General features: G+C 35.5%; 1 protein-coding gene across 4 annotated transcripts in view; it reads right to left on the bottom strand.

Moving 5' to 3' along the window:
* The window catches only part of jag2a (jagged canonical Notch ligand 2a), a 41,802-nt gene that overhangs the window by 6,446 nt on the left and 13,904 nt on the right, over nt 1-21,452 (bottom strand). For 2 of the 4 annotated variants that reach the window (XM_026223562.1, XM_026223563.1), the window contains exons 3-21: nt 16,591-16,651; nt 10,921-11,175; nt 10,139-10,199; nt 8,965-9,095; nt 7,960-8,079; nt 7,700-7,813; nt 7,467-7,580; nt 5,575-5,688; nt 4,816-4,862; nt 3,866-4,039; nt 3,623-3,773; nt 2,819-2,983; nt 2,599-2,712; nt 1,897-2,010; nt 1,706-1,819; nt 1,508-1,624; nt 1,285-1,312; nt 956-1,041; nt 293-406 (exon numbers count right to left, since the gene is read on the bottom strand). In XM_026223562.1, coding sequence (XP_026079347.1) covers nt 293-406; nt 956-1,041; nt 1,285-1,312; nt 1,508-1,624; nt 1,706-1,819; nt 1,897-2,010; nt 2,599-2,712; nt 2,819-2,983; nt 3,623-3,773; nt 3,866-4,039; nt 4,816-4,862; nt 5,575-5,688; nt 7,467-7,580; nt 7,700-7,813; nt 7,960-8,079; nt 8,965-9,095; nt 10,139-10,199; nt 10,921-11,175; nt 16,591-16,651 — 2,194 coding nt within the window. The remainder of the gene's footprint in view (nt 1-292; nt 407-955; nt 1,042-1,284; nt 1,313-1,507; nt 1,625-1,705; nt 1,820-1,896; nt 2,011-2,598; nt 2,713-2,818; nt 2,984-3,622; nt 3,774-3,865; nt 4,040-4,815; nt 4,863-5,574; nt 5,689-7,466; nt 7,581-7,699; nt 7,814-7,959; nt 8,080-8,964; nt 9,096-10,138; nt 10,200-10,920; nt 11,176-16,590; nt 16,652-21,452) is intronic. The other 2 variants (XM_026223564.1, XM_026223565.1) reach the window with 1 other exon arrangement.

Here is a 21,452-nt window from a genome sequence, read left to right as displayed (position 1 = left end):
CATCATTTCAATAAAGAAAAATGCATTTAAATTCTTAGGGACAATGAAACATTTAGCTGAAATGCATTTAACCGTATTAAAATGTTTTGTTTCCACACATAGGTTGGAGAAGCCTGTGCAGAACCACCATAGACCCCTGTTGAAAGCTGCTGAAACAGGCAATTTAGTCTAGTCCAGTTTTGTTTGGCTGAAGTTAAGATGGGCTCACACGACATGAGTAGACAGCAAATATTTTCAACACTTCATTTCTCATAATGCAAACAAGTAGGGTGGTCTGTCAGTGGGAACTCACACTCCTGGCAGCGCGGTCCAGCTCGTCCCATGGGGCAAAGACAGCGATATCCATTAATCTCATCCACACATGTGGCTCCATATGAACAGGGAGAGGACTGGCACTCATCTATGTCTGAGATCGAGTGAGTGACAGAAGTAGAGAGTGTTAGTCTGAATGTATCGAAAGTAGCATATTTCTAGATCTTTCCTTCTTATTCTGACATAAACCTGAGTGAAAAGTCTCATCGAGAAAGAAAGAACTGGACTTCAAATAATTTGGGTTTGACTGGATATGAATGCAAGCTTGCAGTGAATTGTAAGAAAGCAACATATGTCACTAGATAGAAGTCATTTCACAAGAAGACTAATATTTGATTGAACAATTATTAGCTACATTTTTTCAATTAAACATACAAAGATAAATTGTTCACAGTGTATGAAGTGAGTAATTTTTGCATTACTAGTAGCATCACTAAATGGAAATGCAAAAAACAATGTCTATGTTCAAACTGGTTTTTCAAACTTTTCACTTGTGAATTAATATTAACTATGAATATTTTATATTAATTTAAATAATAGTATTATGTTAAGTATTTTATTTCTTAAATATTTTAATAATAAAATGTCATCTCATGAATATTCATAGTCCTATTTAGAGATATCTGTATGTTTATTTACTCACTGATTCGACAGTCAGGTCCTGCAAACCCATGTGCACACTCACAGCGAAACCAGTTGACCCCATCCACACACTGTCCCCCATTATAACTACAGAAAGAGAGGGACAGAGACACAGCATCTGAGCATATCTTACCACCTTAGCAAGAGAAAGATGCTACAGGTGCATTAACTAGTAACTTCCTTCCTTTGTATGGGTTTAGACACATTTCTATTCTATATTCAGATTCAAAAGTTCAAACAAAGTTTTGTGAGTGACATGTTTACAGGAGTGACTGTTTTGTTCTCTTTTCTGTACTTTTCTTCACTTACGTTATCTTTTGCATCACTTACCATGGATGAGGGTTGCAGTCATCAACATCTGAAAACAGAATGAAAACATCTCATAAACTGAGAACTACGAGATGATAGATCAGAACTAGACCTGTCAGGGCAAATCCCAGCCTGCCACACACGTGGGAGTAAATCACATTTACACATGCTCAAGGTTTAGTTAGTGGATATTTAGGGAAAAGAGAAAGAGTTGGGGGAGTTTGGTAAGTGGGCGTGGCCTTACCTTGCGCACAGGTAGGCCCCTCCCATCCATCCTTACAGATACAGGTGTAGAAGTTGCCCCCTCCAATACAAGTCCCGCCATTTAGACACGGACCAGATACACACGAGCTGTTCATGGCTATAGTGAAAGAGACAGAGATAGTCTGAAAAATATAGATTAAATGAGGTCAACATGGAGGCATTCTAGTTTCTATCTCACCTGTGTTACAGGTACTGCCACCCCATCCAGAGGGACACGCACATCGGAATGAGTCTCCATGATCATAGCATGTGCCTCCGTTAGCGCATGTACTGGAATCACACTGACTGTCTCCTGTAACATTAGCTCTACTTTAAGTACAAGTGTATGTAAAATGCCTAAAATGGAAACTAAAACATACATTCACTTACGTGAGTTACACGTCTTTCCTTTCCAGTTCTCAGTGCAGCGACAGAAGAAATCATTCAGGAGATCAATGCACATACCTCCATTTAGACAAGGATCGCCGCTACACTCATTCACCTCTAAAGAGAAGATTATAATCACTATTATAAAAACATAATGCATCATCAGCAGCGGTTTGCTCCTGTAAATTACTTTAATTCTATTATTCTAATTCTAATCTAAAATATGATAGATCCTGTACTAAAACAGACTCAGATTAGCATTGTCTGATCTTGCTAGAACAGCAAGCAACCTGGTTTGTGGAAAGAAGCTTAAGGTTGGTAAAAAAATATTACTTTTAACAAGATTGCATTTTTTTGTTTAAAACAGTAATACTTTGAAATATTATTCAAATGTAAAATACAAAAAAATAAAAGAAAATTAATATATTATAAAATATAATTTATTCCTGTGATGGAATAAAACAAAAAAGCTAAAGCTAAATATTCAGCAGCCATTACTTCAGTCTTCAGTGTCACATGATCCATCAAAATCATTCTAATATGCTGTTTTGGTGCTAAAGAGACAATATTATTATTATCAATGAGAAAAATAGTTGTACAGCTTACATATTTGTCTAAATAAATCTCTATGTACTAAATGTGTTTAGAGCTCCACTACTAAAAGAGACAACAGTTAAGTTAAGCATGTAGAGCTGATATTTTTACCCAGCTCACAGAGTTGCCCATTAAAGCCATCAGGACAGACACAGCGAAAGGAGTCGATGTCATCAATGCATGTTCCTCCGCTGTGACAAGGAGATGATGCACAGTCATTTACATCTGAGAGAGAAAGCAGAAAAGTTACCCCCATTAATTGGTGTGTGTACTGTAAATACTGCTATAAAGCTGTAATAAGGGTGTGTGTTTAGATGTGTGTAATACTTACTCTCATGACAATATGTCCCAGTGAATCCTGGTTGGCATGCACAAGTGAAGTTTCCTCCTGACTGACTGATGCAGCGCCCGTGAGGACCACACACATTTGATAAGATGTGCCGAACCACTGTTGCTGTGCCATTGGTTTTCAAGGCAACAGTACAGCTGTCAATCACTAATGTGGAAAAAGAACATCATCCAAAACAAGATTAGCCAAACATTGGCATTAATATTAGGAGGGGACATACAAAAGGGGAAAAAATTATAAAACAGAGTGTCTATTTACACCAAGTTCAAAAAAGCCCACCTCGTTGGCAGAGGCTACTTGCACTAACTCCGCCCACCAACGTGTGGTTGGACTGGACAACATTACAAAAGATGGCCATCTATTAATGGCTTCAGTGGTGTAGGTGATGAAGCACTTAATGTAGTCTTTATGATGCAAGTGACCTGAGTTCGAAACCGCCTTTTGCCGAACTCGTTCTTATCACATCAAAAAATATATATATTTTCAATAAAAATGAAAAGTAAAGTATCCATTGCTATTTGCACTTATTATAAATAGCATCTATTGCTATTGAAAATATGCTATTTTCACTTAATCTATTGCTTTTTACACGTAGTGCAAACAGCCACTGTCTTAATAAATGTATGGAAAAAATAAATAAAATAGAAATAGTAGTTAGCTTATATATATTAATACGCAACTTTGATCTAATGCATTGGCTGGGAATGAAATAGCGCTGTGCACTGCTAATTGAGCTACAGGAACATCATACATTTTATGAGGCCTACAGTGAGGTCATTTGTCTACCTTGGCAGGTGCTGGTTTTGCAGTGGTCTCGTAGCTGACTACATGTTTTCCCTTCATATTCATCTGCGCAGGCACAGTAAAAATCTCCTTGTATAGGATGACACTGGCCTTTATTCTGACATGGGTTTGGACTGCACAGATCCACCTGCGCCTACAGAGTGAGTGAGAGAACAAGAAAGGAAATGAGTGACTGAGAAAGAAAAAGTTCTTTGTGTGCATACTTTATGCAATTATTGGCCTCACCTCACAATTGGTTCCAGTGTATCCATACAGACATTCACACAAATAACCCGTGGCTAGCGAGCGGCAGCGTCCACTATTCTGGCAAGGGGAGCTAGCACAACTGCTTTGCTGCACCTCGCAGTGCCTTCCCATGAAGCCCGGCTGGCACTGGCACACATAACCATGACGATCATCCTAACAAAAACACACAGAGGTGGAGATGTTTTGCAGGTGTGCGGGACAGAAGCCCAAGTAAGCTTGTAAAAGTTAGGGAGCAAATAACCAAGAAATGATAACCTACGCCAATTTAAATTCCATTACATGGTATTTTTTAAAGGGATAGTTTACCCAAAACTGAACAAAGAATCTAGTTACTTTTGTCTGAGCAATACAAAAAAAAAGGATACTGATAATCAAACCATTTTGACCTCCATTGTATGGATAAAAAACACTTGAAAGAAACATTTCTCAACGTCACACACAGGTAACTATCCCTTTAAGAATATTGCCTAAATATATTGATTATCTAAGCAGCCAACAACTATTTAATTAATTTTTATCTTTACTATTTGCATGCTCACACCTGTGCCAACATCATTAATTACTTGCACATTTTGCCATAAGAAGCTGCAAAATATATGTTTTGAGTTTAGGCTGTTCATGGTTTATTTCACTTAATTCTGCTATTCTGAAAAAACGAATTCTTACAGTAGCACCATCAAAGGCAATAACAATCAAAGAAATGTTAGAAAAACCATAAAGGGAATAATTCACTAATGTCTTCGATACATTTAGTAATGAATCTGACGTTGAATTGCTTTACGTATTTGCATGCACTGTTTTTCACCTAATTGTATTACGTAAATCAGAACAGTAAATGTGCACTGTTCTGAGTGTTGGTGGATGCAGTACAACTGATTCAACCCAGAATGTCTAAACAGACATGACAAATAAAACAGGCATATGCCCACCTGACAGGTTCCTCCATTCTGACACTGACCGTAACAGCTGTTGACATCTGTAAAATAATCATCAGCACAATCAGCACATCATTCTGGTCCATAATTAGTCAAATTTTGAAAACGAGATTTTAGACATGCTAGAGCAGGCAGATTAACAGAACACATGCACAATAAGGAGAAAACTCGTTGCAAGAGTCAAAGCAATACAGATTCATTAAAGACGGAAAATACATCTTTTTCAAACACTGCTTTCTCAAAAATGACCAAATTTCTGTTATATACATTAATTGCAAAGACTGTGGTGGTCACTCTTTTTTATGTAATTAAAAATAAGCTTGTAAGCTTCAAAAAGGATAAAAAAAGTACAATAAATACATCATAAAAGTGGGCTTCTGAAGCTATTTGATAACTATATGATAACATATGATAAAATGTAACAGACCAGAATGCTTATTTGTGAACGAATCATTTATTTGAGTCAGATATTTTCTAAGAATAATTGACCCAGTTCACAAAACTGGTGGTAATAAATAATGACTTACATTTCAGCCTTTGATGGAAAATAAAATGTTCTGCTTTTGGATCAAAATTAGGAATTTTGGGGTGCACTATTGCTTTAAAGCTGTTTCTTCTTCAAGACAAATAAAAAAGAAGCTTTAATCAGCATTAAAGAAGAGAAGGAAGAGCAAAAGTTGCTGCTTTGCTGAAAAAGAGTGAAAAAGTATAAGATAAAGATTTTTGTTGACTTTATAGAGTTTGTATACTGACTGATATTACAGTTCGGTCCCGCCCAGCCCGGGTAGCAGTTGCAATGATATCCACCAATTAGATTTTTACAAGCATAAGCATTTAGACAAGGTCTCCTCGTACACTCATTCACATCTGTTTGAGAGAGAAGAGGAGGATGAGAGGAGCTAAAGAGAGCATGGAAGTTTAAGCCCCACCACCAAGCACAAGATCTCGGATATGTCAAACCACATAAAAAAACTCAGATTCCCATAATGCACCGTGGCATATTCACATCCCCTGTAAACAGCTTTACATTTTCCTCTGTATGTGTTGTTTCTATACAGTATCAGTAATATCACACCTACAGATGCTCATAAAAAGGAGATAAAACTCTACTAAAATATTCATGTTCTCTAAAAGCACTGAGACACCATAAAGCAGTAGGAAGCAACAAGGGAGACTTCCAAAGGAGCCTCAAAATGATTTATAATGATTTCATATAAGGCATAATAAGCATAAATATTTAGTTGTCTTATTTTTATTTATTTATTTATTTCATTTTTTATTTACAAACCAGGGTTCTTGGAAAAAGTTGATATATGAGGAAGCCTTATTTTAAAAGTGGTATTTTTAGAACTGGAAAAGTCATAAAGTTAGAATTTTTTTACAAAAAATATTTTATGTCTATTTTTATAATAAATGTATATTAGTCATAAAGTTACAAAAACATGTATTACATATTTTATGTCTATCTTAATAATAAATGTATATTTTCGTATTTATGCCAAGCTCTTATATACTTTACTGAGTAGATATTGTGAGTAAAATATATAAAAGATTATTTTTTTAAATATATATAAATCGTTCATCTTTATCCAGTAAATAAAGACAGCAGTATATTACTGCTGAAAATTGAAGTTTGCATTATAACTCTGAAATATGCAGAACATCTATACCCCATTTATTAACAGTATTTATATTTTACATTCAACATTATTAATGATTAGCTTTTTCAACAACTCATGAACCATGTGCAGGTCCCTTGCAAACCTCCATTTGGTAAACCCAGCCAGTATGTTTAATGTATAATAACATATTTAATGTGTATAGATGACTATAAAAAGTGAATAAAAGTTGTGTGTGGCTTTGTAGCTATTTGGAACTGATGTTGTACCACAGATGAAATCGAACTCTCTTCTTAATCCTGCATAGGTAACCCTGTCCGCTCCACACCTGAGAACAGAGTGCAACCTGGGAAACCCAACCCGCCCCCATAACCAGACACCACGGCTACAATTCCACACTGTGCTTGTTTACAGGTTATAAAGCATTTCCTGTCGCACTCGCAGCAGTGGAGTAAAATACTTACACCACACCTCTTTTGAGTTCTTTCTCCACCCCATGTTCACTCTAATATAGTCGTGCAAAAAGATAAATTTAGCCCGCGTCTTGGCAGTTGCCAGGCCTGATGATATATATAGCTTTTCTTAAATCACCTAGGTCCGGTTACAGATAATATTCAGCTATCTGCCATGACCACACAGCCTTGGACGAAATTCCATATCACACACATACAGTACATACCCACAAACTCAGGTTAAATAAACATACAAGCACGCAATGCCAAAATATATACATAGTTGCAGGCATATCGCATACTCATGCACTTGCAAAAAACTGTCAAAATGCACACTTGCACTGTAACACAATCAACTGAGAGTAATTTGTGGTGTATTCAGTACATTCAGTTACACAATTCATTACATTAAACAAGCACGGTGCATTGCACACTTAGAGAACTGCTGATATTTAAGAGGTGCCATCTGACCCCCCATTTACGATCCAGTTTTGTGTGAGGTATTGCTTTGTGGCCCCCAATAGATTTGAGCATTAAATCAATCATATCAATTCATGCACACACTAGATCTCACCTATCTGACAGGTGTTGCCGGTCCACTGTGGGAGGCATAAACATTCGAAGCCGTTCTCCTGATCGATGCAGGTCCCATCATGAGCGCACGGGTTTGACGAGCACTCATCTTTGTCTGAAATGTGCACACACAAATGAAAAACATACAGAAAATTCAAATAAGTATGCCTAATATGTCAATTTCTAGTGTAGTCTGTCTCATCTAGAGTCAATAAAAAGTGAATGACTTCTGACCTTTAGCACAAGTTGGGCCGTCCCACCCTGGGGGACATTGGCACTCAAACCCTGAAGCCAGCTCATGACATGTCCCGCCATTTGCACATGGGTTTGACATGCATGCATGCTCGGCTGTAAGACACACACACATTTGGTATACCTTGTTAAACTCATTTCTTACCTATATATTATTTTTGCCATTCCTACACTTGTATATTAAAACTATTCGTTTTGAGAATTATATGCCACTTTCTCAAAGTTTTATTAAGCTTTCTTACCGATATGACAGTTTTTGCCGGAGTAACCCTCAGGGCAGGAGCAGAAATATTCATCTGGCTCTGTATTCAGACACGTGCCTCCATTTACACAGGGCTTGTGTGTGCCGCAGTAATTTAAATCTGTAAAGAAACACATACATAAACAATACACAATCAATCTTTTCCAGCATGAAAGAATACTGCAGAAAAAGCAGCAACACTCCACTAAGAGCAGAAAAATGTGTGTGGATGTCAATGAATGCTTAAAGTGAGAGGGAACAGACCTGCAAGACAGAACTGAATTCATTTACTATCTTAACAAAACATTTTTGAGCTAAGTAAAACTTTTCAGTTCATAACACAAGGAATCTCCTACAAAAGGGTCCTTTTTTGTTTGGATAAACTGCTGTTCAAAAGTTTGGGTTGAGTAAGATTTATGCAAATCAATGTTGCCTTTATTTGATCAAATATAAAGTAAAAAACAGAATATTGTGAAATATTATTACAATTGAAAATAATTTATTTTATTTAATACATTTCAAATGTATTTTATTCCTGTCACGGTAAAGCTATTTATATAGATTATATTTTTTACTACATTGTGAACAGCATATGTGCATTACTACAGATTATCTTTTTTATGTTCTTATAACTCTTACAGTTTTTATAAATTTAATTACACAATATTCTACGTAAAATGCATCTATACTTGTTATTGTGTACATTGGATGCCCATTTTCCACAAGTTTCTACAATTTTTAGTGCATTCATGAAATGTCTGTAACACATTTTAGTAACAATTCCTCAGTGGTTGTGTAAAACACGTTGGATCCCATATATGTCCCCATACTGTATATGGCTTGGAGATGGTCTTATTTAAATTGCTATCTATGTAGAAACTGCGTGTTTCTTTTCAGCATTTTTGAGCTGGCATACACATCAGTAACCGAACTAAATGCAAAAAAGCTAAAAAAAAAACAATGTTAATGAAAATGTTATTATTTAAAAGAAGGCAATTAAACCAACCTTTGTCACACAGAAGTCCTCCCCAGTTCTTCTCACAGGTGCAGGTCCAGGGTTTCATGCAGGTGCCATGCACACAGCCCGGGTATGGCAAACACTCATCGCAGAGGAGGCCCTGCCAGCCGTACTTACACCTACGAAACCCAAACAGAGCATGAGCTGGAGTGTGTGTGTGTGTGTTCTGCACAAGCCTCCCTGAACTGAATCTATACCACTGAACACATTTATCAAACAGCAGTTACACCTATTACATCATGTCAGCTTAGCATGATTTTCTATTTTCCTTTTATTTACACATTTGAAAAGTTTTCCATTCACACAGACGTATTAGCAATTCTGATAGTGTCACACATTGCACATGTACATTACACCAGTAACTTTAAGAATAAGAGAGGGAAGTCTGAGTATCACAAAGACAGGAGTGTAAACTTCTTTCCAGTAGCAGACACGGGTCATGACCCCTGTCTCTTTTCTAATCTTAGACAGCGATGAATTCCAGACAGACTGGTGGTCAAAGGTCACTTCCACCTCACATACTTTAAAAGATGGTTGAATTAGCACAGAGGAAAAGAAACATGACTCAGGCACACAAAACAGGAGGTGACAACGCAAACTTTCAGTATCCATGTACCGTATTACCCAGATGGCCACTTTACAATGTTAACTATATCAAAAAGTACACTTTTACTTTTACCATTTCAAACATCTATTTCTTTACTGATTAAACACCCAAGTGATCATTTAAAAATGTGTCTAATAAATTTTTTTTTTAAATTTTGATTTGAAGTTGATAACTGGCCAAATTAAACAAGCAAATGTGAAGATATCATGTGAGGTCATATGTCTTTAATTAGAAACAGTATCATAGACTTGTGAAATGTTTAATGCTTTCATTTTTCTATATTTAAAAAAATATCCAGTATATATATACACTGCAGAGTATTCAGTAATAAACAAGTATTCCATTCTGAAAATAGACATTCATGAGGGAGGCGGAGATAATTTTATCAAATAATCCGTCAGTTGTCTGCTCAGCTCATTCAAGACTATTTAAAGCTGCTGTGCATGCCAGAAATGTGTGTGCGAAACAATTTTACTCTAACGAACAGACTCATTCATCTCATTGGGATGTATGACCTGAGAATAGAGAGAGAGAGAGATATCAACTAACACTTACACACATTCTCCTGGAGTGTCACAGCTTCCGTGAAGCTCACTGCAGCCTTGCTTACAGATAGCTGAAAAACAAAGAAATTACGAATGAGCTTTATTATTTTCCTTTGCTGTCCTTTGATTTAAACATGTACATTATATTTTCCTCCTAAATTTATGTTGCTGCTCTGTTGCGACAACATATTATTATTATTACATTAACTAGAAATAGATTTTTGAAATTTGTGAATCGATACAAATCGCTAGAAGACTGAATCACGATTCATATGTGAATCGATTTCCTCCCCACAGATAGAGATTTTGCTATAAATGTTTGTGTCATGGATACTGTGTTTAAACATACATAAAAAGATTATGTTGCTTCGGAAATTTGTACTTATATTATTAGGCTAGTATTAGTTTTTTGCTGCAGTGATTAATAATGAATCAAATATAGATCAATAATTGCAATATTTCACTACAACTTTATTGTAACAGCATTAATCAAGAATTAAATGTATTGCCCACACCATTAGATGTCATTTTAACAGATAAAGAATCTGTAGTTTTTGCAGACAAAAGTTTATGTAAAGCATAACATAAAACAACTTATAACTTATAGTCGCATGAAACGGAAGATATCATTATCTTTTCTTCCCTTTGTGATTATCTTTTCTTCCCTGTATAGCCAAGTAAAATGGGTTTTTAACCTAGAAAAAAATGTAGGGTGGGACTTGATTGGATCGTTAGATCATTGTAATTTGCTAATTGCTGCAATCTCATGTGAGGGTTAGCAAACTTGCATACCTTTTTTGCAGTCTTGCCCAGTCCAGCCCTCCATGCACTGCTGATTGCCGAACTGGTCGCATGTGTAATGGCCAAAGTAATCATCTCGGGGGCGACACTGTTTGTTGCACTTGTTGCCGTAGTAATGGCGGTCACAGCGCACACGCACACTGTACTGGATGCTGGCTGTTCGGCCCTTCTGCTGAATGAGCTGTCGCTCCTCTCCGGGGTTCATTTCTCCACGATTAACACTCCTCTCAATCAACAGATCATCACCTATGAGAGAGACAAAAAACATTCATATATATATATATATATATATATATATATATATATATATATATATATATATATATATATATATATATATATATATATATATATATATATATAGTTTGTGTGTGTGTGTGTGTGTGTTATGAAGCATGGCATGTCTTCCTGCTTCAGTGGAACACACACTTGTCTCAGACTACTTGGGAGCCAGTGAGGAAATAATACAATCAGGAACAGACCAGGAAGAACAACCCCCCCCCACCCCCACCCCCAAGTGCGAGAGAACACAACATCAACAATGATTCATATCTAATCTGTGCCGTTCATGAAGGTGGGTGTTGGCTTGAGATTCTCACATTGCAGCACTTTCCATTCCCAAAAAGAAATTCACACCTTTTTAAATTAGCAAAATCATCCTCTAGGGATATGATAGGGATATGGCTGAATGAGGGGGTGACATGATCATCTGAGGCCCAATCACTGAGGCCATTTGCATATTAACCAAAATGAGCAGTATCATTTACACTAATTTGTCTACAACAATAAAAATAAATCACTTAAATGCTAAAGTTAATTTAGGCATTAAACTGTACATTTTAACTGTTCAATAAATTATGTGAATGGATACATAAATATGGACACACACACACAACACACACACACATACATACAGTACAGTGTGTGTGTGTGTGTGTGTGTGTGTGTGTGTGTATATATATATATATATATATATATATATATATATATATATATATATATATATATATATATATATCACTGTTCTATCACTGTTTGTAGTGATCAAAATATTTAGTGACTACTGTTTATATTGCTGCAAAAATTTATAAAAGTTTTAAGCAGTAATACATTAAAATAAAAATAGTCATTATATTAGTTATATTAAATTATCACATTTAATTAAGCAATACATACATACATAAACATAAACTCCCATAAACTTCCATTTAAATGCAGAAAATATATTAAAAAACTGTAATTAAAAAAAAGGTCAGATAGCCAATTTGAGGATGTTTTATAGATATGGCAGTGGTATTTCTGACAGGTTGTTATGTTTGACCGCTAGCCAAGGTGCTCCATAAATCGCCCTTGTGCATGTTCTTTCACAAATCCTTCCCCCAGCCGAAATCACCCCGCTCACCCCATCTCAGTCCACTTGCTCTCTTCCTTAAATGGACACACGATTCCAGAAGTGGAACAAAAGCTTTGACATACTTTCCTACTTTCCGACTAAAAAAAGGAATTCGACACGCTCTTTCATATCAAATGTGCCCTCCCCCCTTTTCACTGTCCTCTCTTCCCCCCTCACTCTCCCCCCACTTATAAATATAAAAAATCTAGTACTCATCTCCTAATTCATCTACAGCAATTAGTTACAAAAATACACACCAATCACTCCCTCTCTATGAGCCGAAGGAGACACTTGGAGACTGTTACTGGGTAGAGTCACAGTAGCGTTTGTGTGTGTGTGTGTGTGTGTGGAAGAGAGAGAGAGAGAGACCCTGATGATAAGCCAGCTAAAGAACACAGTCACACACGGATAAGAGCACAAACTATAAAACAGGTAAGCAAATGAATAGCTCTAACCGAGTCGGAAACGTACAGTAATCAGCCATTACTAGAACACTAGAACTTCAGCCTTGATCTAAGAGGCTCTCTTTAACTCATAACAACAGCTTTAGAAAAATAACTGCGGTTACCGGTTAGCCTTAAAAACAAAACATCTTTTCTTAGTTTCTTTTCTTTCCTCTTATTTTATTTCTGTCTCATTCACATCTCTCCATCAGTCTGTCTCCAGTTTGCTCTGTTTCACTGCCCCCATCACAATGGGTGCGATTCGGCCCCCATCGCCACTGCGATAACAGATCACAAACAATAGACCAAAGAGTCAGACAAGGCCAAATAATTCACTCACCCATTTTTTTAACGTTTTCCTTCGTGTTAATGTACCGCACCTTTCTTGACTTCCCTTTTTGCATTTTTTCCACTTATCCACTTTATTACCATCTAGCGATCTAGCAGCTAGCACAAGTGAAACACAATAACACCCCTGTCTCTGCCCCTTGACGATATGTGAACAATGCAGTTGACCTGTTGGCCAGAAAGAGTTGTTTAGAGTCCAAACGTAGAGCTGGAGAGACGGACTTCCTCAAAGGTAAACAGCCCCACGGGACCCTCTCCTCAAAGAGACCGTGCTACCTGATGCCCAGCTACTTGCATCTAAATTCAGATTTCTTTTTTATTTCTTCAAGGCTACTGAACAACATCTGTTAGCTAATTCTAGAAAGTAGACTTGGAAAAAACACCTGTAAAAAAAATGAAACCGTGAGGCAGGTATGACATCCTGATGATGAACTCATCTCCGCTGACAGCGGATACTGGATGTCTGTGGTGTCAAGGCAACAAAAAAATGCACAAATACAAACACAAAAACCAGCCGCTGTAATGATGATTTCTATAAAAGTACTTAGTTATTATTTATAACTATCCAAAATGATAACAACATTAGCGTGCAAGAACTGAAGTTGTGTACTTAATAATAAGAATTATGATATAAATTTTTTTTACATGTATATTAAAAATTATTTAGAAAATCAAGAAAAATATATAAAAAATATATATTAATCGCATCCAAAATAAAAGTTTTTGTTTACACAGTATATGTATGTATGCTGTGTATATTTATTATGTATATATAAATTCACACACATGCATGTATATATTACAGTAAAAGATGTTATATTTATATATTAAATATGTTCATTTAGGATATAAATCATAACTATAAATATAAACGTGTAAATACATGTACATTTTTCAATCTATATACTGTATGTGTGTTTTATTTGATTTTGTATGCAATTAATCACGATTAATCGTTTGACAGCACTATGCACTATATATATATATATATATATATATATATATATATATATATATATATATATATATATATAAATGGAATACTAAAAATTAGGTTTTAAATTATTATTATGTATTAATAAAATAATATACCTATTAATTATTGGCACCATTCCACCCATAATGCAACAGGAACATTCACAGCCTCTCACTGTCTCTTCACCTGTTGATGTCTCAACATCAACATCATGTCATCTGGGGGATCATCTCAAAAAAAGTCAGACTAGATCTTACTCATGTTCTGTCTGTCTGAGATCTAGTCTCCATTTGAAACAAATGAATGTTCTGTACTGAACTTCAAAAAGTCACATGACAACCGTCCGACTCTTGTGTCTGTGAAAATATCAGTGCGTTGTTAGTGTTGTGTGTATCTGTGAGAGAGTATATTCATGCCAGGTCTGTCAGTAGCCCTTTGCTTTATGATTAATTGGCAGGAGTATATTTGTTTGTATGTGTTTGTATAGTGAAGAATAGTAGCTTTACAGTTGCTCAGACAATAATTAGCTCACAGACTTGTGTGGAAAATAACGAGCAGCTACAGTTTCCATTTGCATGCTTAAACAACATTCATGCCCCATTAACCCTTGTATTATGTTCTGGGTCATTTTGACCCCAATTAGATTTTTTAGCTGTCGGAAATACCAGTTAACTTGTGAGTTTAATCTTGCTATTTTGTGACTTTTGCTGATTTAGGGCCATGAACATGCATGCAAAGTGAGGATACACTGAAATTTGTTACGATTTTGATATTCACAGGTCAATTTGACAAAAATTTGTTTGTTATTTCAAGGCAACTGTAGAGACCCAAAATAAATATATTTCTTGGGTATATGTTGTTATGTTGGTGATTTACTACCTTGTAACAAAATGAGTTTGAGCTATCATTCAGGTATCAATATCATATCAAAGGTGAGCTATCATTTCTATTTTCATTGTATGTGAAATACTGTTTAACTTTCTGATTTTTTTTTATCTACTTTTTCTCATTTAGGTCCATGAACATGTCTAAACAAGTTGTGTTCCAAATTTGAAGTTGATATTAAAAAATTGTAGGTTCCAATACAGTTTTGTTTAGGCATGATAACAGTGAAACAAACCATTTTAATTGTAAGTACACTTGCAGCTACTTCACTAGTGTAACATTTACTTTTCTTCTCATTGTGAAGACCACATTAGGTGAATTTGGCTTATTTATTATGTTTAAACTACCCATACATAGTTTGGTGTAAGAAAAAGAAGTTACCAAGGCTGCATTTATTTGATCAAAAATACAATAATATTGTGAAATATTATTAACATTTTAAATAACTTTTCTAATTAAATCTATTTTAAAATTTAATTCATTCCCCGTGATGGCAAACTGAATCTAAATTTCTTCAAGGTAATTAATTACTTGGAATTCTTTGAATTAATTCAGCTTCTTAGGGTGTCCATTATTAATGATCAGCTAACTCCCAGAACTTGAATTCCTTCATTAATGGTACTTCCTGTCAAAGTCATCATCTATTATGGAGCAATGGAGAACCACAGGAGGAGAAGAGGAAAACAGGACACATCTGGATAAGACAACACATTCACACACATATCAACATTCACACAGTGAGTTAACATGTCCTGCACACTGGGTTTCCATAACATTAGAGTGGAGCAACAGTGGTTTCTGATCAAGAAAGTTTTCTGCAGTGTTGAAAACCAAGAAGATGCACTATATTACAAATATTTAAAGATTTACACTGGTTGACATGCATTGAAACATTTCCAGATACTGTTGGCATTAAAGAAATGCAGTTTTTATCTGGACAGTGTTTATAGTAAGCATTTTTTTCAAAACTACAGTTCATTTATGTATGACATTTTAAGATTACATTGTATTAGCTTTAACCCTATATGCTTTACTAAGTATTTTTTGGAAAGGTAAACAATTTAGCCAAAATATTTAAACACAAGCATGTAAGGGAGGATGTATAAAATTCTGCAGAAATCGGTGTAATTTTCTGCTAAGTTCTGTGCAGGCAAATTCTTCACGGTCCTGTCGGTAACCCTTTGTGGCTCATAGACACGTCAGACCACAGGCATCCAGCTCTGTCTTTATGCTCTGATCGGCCACTTGCTTTGTTTATTGTACTAAAAGTAACAGCAACTGTCTGAGTGGAAACTTGAAGGAAGTAGCCTCACTTTGATACAAAACGAGGAGGAATCTGTCTAAGAAAGACAGAGAATTTAAAGGAGTAGTTCACTCAAAAGATGAAAATGATTCACTCACACCTAAGCCATCCTATGTGTACAGTATATGACTGTCTTCTTTCAGACAAATTCTCGTATGTTTCTCATAAATTAAAAGGTCGAATGTCAAAACTGACTTTCTTTGTCACTTGTAGATGTGAAATTGCTCAAGAGAGAGATTGTCGGTACCGATGAGAAAGCATTCACAGTAGTGCATGGTGGTGTGTGTCAAGGTGTTGAGAAATCATTACTCACTGCTGTCTGGGATCGTTTGGTTGTCCCAATCCCAAGCCTCCACGATCAGAGTGTACGCTCGCTAGGAGATAGAGAGAAAGAGCTGGTTAGCTAATGTACACAGACATATAGGTCTCCACAGTCAAAGTCTATGCTGAAGACAAACACAAAATATCAATAAAACACCACACAAAAAAAAAAATGGCACAAGACATAATCAAAACAAAAGAAAGACTCTTATTACACAATGTTTAAAAGTTTGGGGTCAATCAGATTTCTCTCGTATTTATGAAGGAAGTCTCTTATGCTCACTAAAGCTTAAAATATTGTAAAAACAGAAATATTGTTACAATTTAAAATAAAGGCCTTTTTATTTGAATAATGGCTTTCTAATGTACTAATTACAGCAGTCATTACTCCAGTCCTCAGAGTCGAATGATCCTTTAGAAATCATTCTAATATGCTGATTTGCTGCTCAAGAAGCATTTCTAAAAATTATCGATGTTGAAAACAACACTGCTTAATAAGTGGAAACTGTGAATAGAAAGGTCAAAATAATATTTATTTGAAGTTTTTTTTTTTTTTTTTTTACATTATACTGTCAATTTGATCAATTTAATGCAATCTTGCTGACAACAAGTAATAAAAATATATTGAAGAAAATCTTACTGACCCAAACCTTTTGAACAGTAGTGTTATATTGAGACAATATATTTAGGAGAAAACAAGTATAACACTGGTATTCTGGCTATATGGAACTTGTGCGTTTCAAATTAAACAACCAAACTTCCTTTCTGAAAGAGTTTTTCACATTTATGTCACAAAACCATCCGGGGACATCCTTGAAGAAAAGAAAAAAAAAACGTATTCATGAAGTATAATATCTAAGAATGTTTTTTTTTCAGTTACTTGGGTTGGGTTATTGTGTTGCCATTATTAACCAACGGAAATCTATTTAATGTCCTCATATTGATACCGTTTGTATATGTGTGCGCGCCTTTTTAACAGGATGCAAGTCATAACAGCAATGTGAATAACCTGGTTCCCACGGACTGGTGACTGATTAGCTGGGTTATAAGCCAGATGAATAATGAGATGGTTCAAGGATTTTTGTAGGAGCGTGTATCAGGTCACTTCTGCAGTCAACAATTCATAAATGATTGCGTGATGCTTATGCATGCACTTTTTTTCACACCGACATGTGCTTCAACAGTGTTCTTTAGTTCATTTATTTAATGGGAAAATGGTTTGCTAAGTCAAGTCAAATAACAGCATGGGCAGAATGACTTCAAAAGGTTCAAAAGGTTTCTGAACCAGCAATACTTCACAGTGAGTGAGGTGAACTGACTGTCAGATGGGAGAGGTCATGTTTTTTCACTCAAATGAGGGGTAGTAACGTTTCTTCTCTTTAATCTGACAGAACCTGAGTGCTTTTGGATTACAAACATTATGCTGGATGAACATTCAGGAAATGTCTGAAACATCAGGAAGAAATCTCTGGGACAGGATAGCACACAACAGAGTGTACTAAGATTCTGTGCAGTTAAGAGTTTTTTCCTTCAGCTTAAGTCTGTATATAAATGAAAATGGTTAAAAATCACACCACCATTCATTTCCAATACTTTGGCACAGGAAATACAACGGAACAGCTTTATTTGATGTATGATATAAAGCTTCACACACAAAACAAAAACACTGTGGAAAACAGAGGACATTGCTGTAGAGGTGATTTTAGCAGGTCAGTGTTTGGCTGAAAGGTTGTATTTTTTGGTTTGGGTAGAGATCAGGTTTACTGTGGAAGCATGGGATGAGAAACATGCCCATGGATTTCGTGTGCTGACACTCACACATCTTTTCTCTGGAAGCATGAATCAGCACGCTAACATCAGTGAAGCCAAACCACTCTAACTTGTAGGTGCATGCAGTAAATGGTAGAAAGGAAAGACTCCTGATACAGGCATGGCTTTAAACCTTTCACTAAACCTCAGACAAAAATAATGGTCCTAACCATTTTTTTTTATTTCACTGACATTTATAGATGTACATTTTTGTATGTACACAGACAGGCTACAACAGATGTGTAAAGTATGCAAAACCCTTCAGAAAATATTTTACATGAATGTCAGGTGGTAGAAGGATGTACATGAACAAACAAAAATTAAAACTGATAGACGACTGCTGGACAACTACAAAATACTAGCACCATCCAAATATAAAATTATAATTGAACTTAAAAATGCGGCAGTAATATTGCATCAGAAATGTAGTCACATTTGTTTTCTTTTTGGGTTCTGCCATTCTATCCACAAGTCCTTTGCACTAGGTGTTTATCCAGCTTCTTGTTGCCACAAGTGTCAAATCTGCCTTGAAAAACCATCTTTCTATTAAATTCTGCTGCTCTTCATCAGTGTAAGTGAATGCTGTGTGAATAACAGTAGCCAGCAAGATAATTACTGACTCTCAGAGAAATGTGAAAATGAATCACAACAATGTGAAAGGTGTACAGGCTATGCTTTTAAAACGGGCAAGGCATTATAGACATGGTGTACCTTGAATTGTCCACCATTTAAGTTAATGATGCAAGAGAATGCACCATTAGATTTCAGGCCCTAACTTTTGGGAAGCTTAGAGTTTTATTGACTAGACTTGGGAAAAAGCTGACTTGGCCTTTTGGCTTGGTTCGTCTTGTCCTTGTTTTCTTTTTATCATTCTCATTTATTCATTCAGCGGTTTTACTTTAAATGCCAAGGGTTTATTTGTCACTTATAATATTGATTCTTCATGTGAAGCGTATGGACATACATGACCTAGCATTAGATGTTTATATATCAGTATTTGGTTAAATATGTGTATTAATATTTGCTTAATTTTGTATATTTTTCTGCATATGTATCATTTGGTTGTTTTTGAATTTTCTGTCATCCAATTTTGTGTGTAACTGACAAGCGTACTTTATTTTTTATTTTATTTTTTATATATAATTTGTATTATTATTTATTTAGGGTTTTATTTACATGTCTGTGTAATTATTTTGTATTTATTACTGCTGTTGTGTCTATTACTTGCTGTTGTATGGCTGATTTGTTTGTCTATGTGTTTCTGTATGTTTAAAAGAGAAGAAAATATCAATAAAAATTTATTTAAAAAAAAAAAAATTGGCAAGGCATAAGCAAACTATTGAGCCAAATCGTATGCGTCATGAAACTGAAAAAAAAACAAACAAGTGATATTAGTTTCACTAAAATATTTCAAAGTTCATGCAATTAAGCCTGGAGCTCTTTGTATCCATGACATCCTTTTGAAAACTTCAAACAAACTCTAATTATCAAAGACAGACTTCTTGATTTATTGATTATTACTTTTTATGATTTCCTCTCATTTGGGCATGTGTAATGAAAAATGAGGGGATTTTGGTAAGACTTTTTTTTTTAAATCAATTTATTCTCACTAAGATAATTTATTTGAAGAAAAATACAGTATAACGGTAATACTGTAAAATGCAACAATTTTCTATCTTTTTTATTGTTTTATATTTTTTACTGTTCCCATAAAAACCTAATTAGCTTACAAAATAAAATGATCTGCACATATGCAGTACTATACAATAATAAAGGGACACTCAACCCACCTGCAGCTCCCCCATAGACCACCTAGAGGTTGCCTACTTCTTTATAACATCAAGAATAACATCTAAACCCATTCAACGTGTCAGGATGTTGAGGAATCAGTGTCAGCAAACTAATGAAAGGCTTTATGTAGCATACGTTTGCAGCATGAGCATAACTGATGTAAACACCTGGGCAGTGCAGTGGCATAAGACAAAGTTACTAATCTCCAAAGACAGTCATCAGACACCAACCAACAGTCCAGGGAGGAGCAGGAGCAGGGAAGATTTTATCTTTCCTTAGTTAGAGGGAAATAAGACACCCACATGCATATATACACATGCCAGCGGACACACAAGAACATGCACACACTGGCAAATGAATAAATTTCACCTCCTAAGTGACACTGAGCAGGCAGTGCCACAGTTTTTACACCCCAGAGGGCCCTGAGGAGGACGTATACTGCAAGAAGGAAGCCGGAATGTGCCTTTTATTATCATATACACTCGGTCCAGATTTTAATATACTGGCTCCTAAGGATTCAGGTCAAATGCACAGTAACACACTTACACAGGAACTGTTCTAACTAAAAGCTGAATGTGATATGTGCAGGCTGGTAACACACCTGTGTATGCCTCTTCATACCCCATGTGCTTGGGTTTCTGTGGCACAGAATTAACAATGTAATTCTATTGTGTGCCGTTTTTTAGTGAAAGAGGCGGTGGAATAAGGTGTGTTATAAATTTAAAGCTTTAAAAAAAAAAAATTCACAAAAACATCTGCACTGTCAAATGCCAAAATGACATTCACCGACATTTCATTGACATTTAGATATCTGTGTATGCTGACAGACTACAACAGATATGTAAATTTGAAAAACCTCTTATGAAAACATTAAATATGAATGTCAGAATGAACAGTGGTGGAGACTGAAGGCTGTTCATGAAAAACAAACATTAACACTGTAATTTTTATAAAATGATTTATGAGTCTTGTTATAGAAAGATATGATTATAGAAGAATATTGCACCAAAAGTGTCACTGCATTTTTGTTCTATCATTTCTTTTATTGTTTTCCCTGTGCAGACATGCAATAGGTGTCTCCCTGAGTGTCCAACATCTTGTTAAAAGTGTCAAATCTGCCTTGAGACACCAGATTTCTGCTGTCATCATCTGCTGGTCTGCATCTGTGTGAGTGTTAAAATGTTTGTACCAGGAAGAAAATAATTGTGATATTTAAATATCTAGAAAAATGAAAGTGTGAAAGGTATACAGGGC

This window comes from Carassius auratus, chromosome 38, assembly GCF_003368295.1.
Source record: "Carassius auratus strain Wakin chromosome 38, ASM336829v1, whole genome shotgun sequence".
Lineage (NCBI taxonomy): Eukaryota > Metazoa > Chordata > Actinopteri > Cypriniformes > Cyprinidae > Carassius > Carassius auratus.
Note: the sequence above shows the minus strand (reverse complement) of the source record. Positions and strands in the feature narration are given on the sequence as shown.